This window comes from Aplysia californica, unplaced genomic scaffold, assembly GCF_000002075.1.
Source record: "Aplysia californica isolate F4 #8 unplaced genomic scaffold, AplCal3.0 scaffold00372, whole genome shotgun sequence".
NCBI classification, from domain to species: Eukaryota; Metazoa; Mollusca; class Gastropoda; order Aplysiida; family Aplysiidae; genus Aplysia; species Aplysia californica.
The window spans coordinates 168,378-171,299 of NW_004797642.1; the positions used below are offsets into that span (position 1 = coordinate 168,378).

General features: G+C 40.4%; 1 protein-coding gene across 1 annotated transcript in view; it reads left to right on the forward strand.

Moving 5' to 3' along the window:
* The window catches only part of LOC101849477 (SCO-spondin), a gene marked incomplete at its 5' end in the record, with an annotated part of 85,875 nt that overhangs the window by 34,063 nt on the left and 48,890 nt on the right, over positions 1–2,922 (forward strand). The window contains 1 exon segment of the mRNA XM_013085415.2: positions 400–519. Coding sequence (XP_012940869.2) covers positions 400–519 — 120 coding nt within the window.

The following is a 2,922-nucleotide window of genomic DNA, read 5'->3' on the forward strand; positions in this document are numbered from 1 at the left end:
GTATCACGCAGATGAATACAGTGGCTTTTTTACGATAGAGAAATGTGCAGGTTTTACACCTTCACCGAAAAAGATAAATCTAGAAACTAGATAAACAAAACAAACCTTTAACCCCAACCCTTCCACCCCCCCCCCCAATAATCCCGAAAAAACCCCACACCCAAGAACTACACACCACCCCACTCTTTCCCATCTTGGATCTTTCAGTAGTATAATGACATTGTCCGACACGTTCACCTCTCTAAGACAGCAGTTTTCTTCTCGACAATGGATTGCTGTCTTATGTAATTTTGACTTTATTGTTATTGAATCTTGGAAATGAGGAATATGATGTGAATGGATATTCCAAAAAAAACAACAACCCACTTTTAAAAACCTTGTTATTTCTGTCTATTGCAGACGGTGACGGAGACTGCTGCCCTCACGGAAAAGGCCGACTGGAGATGGAAATTGCCGAACTTAACCGAAGAATCAACAGGTTGTCTCGGGAACTCAAAAACAACTGTCGTGGGTGTGAAGGTGAGACCTGAGATACTTGACTAGAATGGTGTATTTCTCAATTGCTCTCATGTTGAGTGGCGTCGGTGATCTAGTGGTTAGGCTCTCACACTTGCAAGCGTAAGCTTGTGGGTTCGAATCCCATCATGGGACCGACGTTGTGTACCTAGAAAAGGCATTTAAAACGAAGTTCCTTCACTTCACAGACATGGTATTCGGCTACAAACAGAGAAAGATCTGTTCTATGTAAGCGTAAATATTAGAGTATGTAACCCTCAACTTTCACTGTATGTTTCCCTGGAAGCCGAGTTCTAAGTGTTCTAGTGTCAGTTGCGGTAATGGTGTTTATTACTATTAATACTGGAGCAGAAAGTGGAGACAAAGGCAGACGACAGAACATTGGTAGAGAACAGGAAAGGATGTAAAAGTAGAACATTTTAGAGAAACACTTTTTTATGTCACTGCCAGGTTTCGGGCCCGGGACCTGTTGAATGGGAGGCAAACACCTTAACCTCTAGACCACGAAAAATCCCCCTCATTCTGCTTTATGACCGCGGTCAAATACGCTAAAGACGCCTGAGCTCAAAGTCAAAGAGTTTACGTACGTGCGTGCGTCTGGCAGCCACACCAAGCTTTTCTTTTTATTATTTTGTCACCTCTATTAACCCCCAAGCATCATCTGACGGTTTATGCTGCCATAAAATGCTCACATGAATCCGCGAAAGGTAAGTTGTTTTGGAGAAACGAAGAACATAAACCTGAGTGACACGGACAACGAAAGGAATGCACCTGGGTTTGGTTTACACCATAGGTTTATATTACATTATTCTAGACAGTGTACTGTTACACACTTCCGGATCGTTATGGAGAGCACCATTGCACTCAATTTGGAGCCCGATGAAAGGAAAGGCAGGAAGGGAAAGCTATCGAGGGTGTTTTGCTCCTCGTTTTGGCACCCATTTCGGGGATGGGCGTTTTTAATAGAGAGCAAAAGCGGCAGCCACGACGATACACAGTCTAAGATATGATCATATTCCAAGCCTATGATTTACACCAACTTGTTTTCTAGGCTAAAATTAGATTTGAAATATTATTGAACGTATTATTTGGACGTTTACTTGAATAGGATAATACCGCTTTCCCAAAAGACTGCCTGTTAGGTGAGATTATGTGTCTTTAAATTCCAAGCTCTTTGTTGTTGTCACATAAATCGCCACCTAGAATTACAGAGATCTCTCTGCTCAGTGCCTATTTTTGAGAAATTTGACATAAAACATGTTGAGGTTCCCGCTTTTTCAAGCTTTTTCGAATGCACTTCTTTTAATATCTCGATCACTACTCCGAACAATTTAACAATTTTGATAGAACAGACAGAGCATATTGATTTCTGACTTCATAGTATGAGTAGCTCAAAACGGCCAAAATTGTCAGATAGAACTTGGTGATTGTGAGGTAGCAAAATACGACTGAACACCCACGCTCTCCCCTTCTAAACTTCACACTCCTACCGCAGTCTCCTCTCCCCCACCCCCAAACAAAAACACACAAAAAATTGTCCAAGCAGAGTCTTCAAAGAATAATTATAGAAGAAAGCTTTTCTCCTGTTTCAGATCACCATTCATCAAAGCCAGTCAACATACTCTTTTATGCATAGTTACGCACAGAGCTAGAAGAACTACCAATTACTTAAGAATAAAGACAAATCTATTTTATCTTGTTCAATTCAGACCTTACCTGCATCACAACTTGTATCATTGCTTTCTTGAAATTGTCCTGCTTCAAGGCCCAGAATCCAGCACCCATGCATTTGTATGTGTAACCAATACCTCCTGCCCCTGACAGTTCAAGTTCCTTGATCTTTTTACATGACATGAACATCCAAAGTTCTTTTTTCTGAAATAAGCACAATAATGGTCCTCCACAATTCATTATTGAAACCATATGCTGACAATGCAAAAACAAATGTTGCGCTACTTCAGTCCTTTAGATTATGGAACATAAAAATTTCCTGATGCCCATTAGCACAAATTATGGGGAAAAAATCCTGCATTCTCTGTACTTCGAAATATGCAACATATGTTGTAAAAGAGAAGGAAGAATTCATCAAATAGATGACAATGCATTTTATTTTTTATTTGAGCTAATTGCCTTTCCAGACAAAAGAAAGAGTACTTGGCACAGAGGTAACGGTAAAGAAAGAAGTAGAACGAAGGAAAGAAAGAAAGCAGTGAACATATACAAATGTCAAACACAAAAGTTCACAATGAGTGTTATTTTGAATAGAAAAGGGGCAGCATCCCCTGCTGGTTTGCAATGGTGCAGAGGGTCTAATTGCTACCCCCACCCCACCCCCCTCTTTCGAGAAAAGATGAATCTGAAAAAGTATTCCACCACTACAAGTCTAAATGGCAAAACAAAATCCCC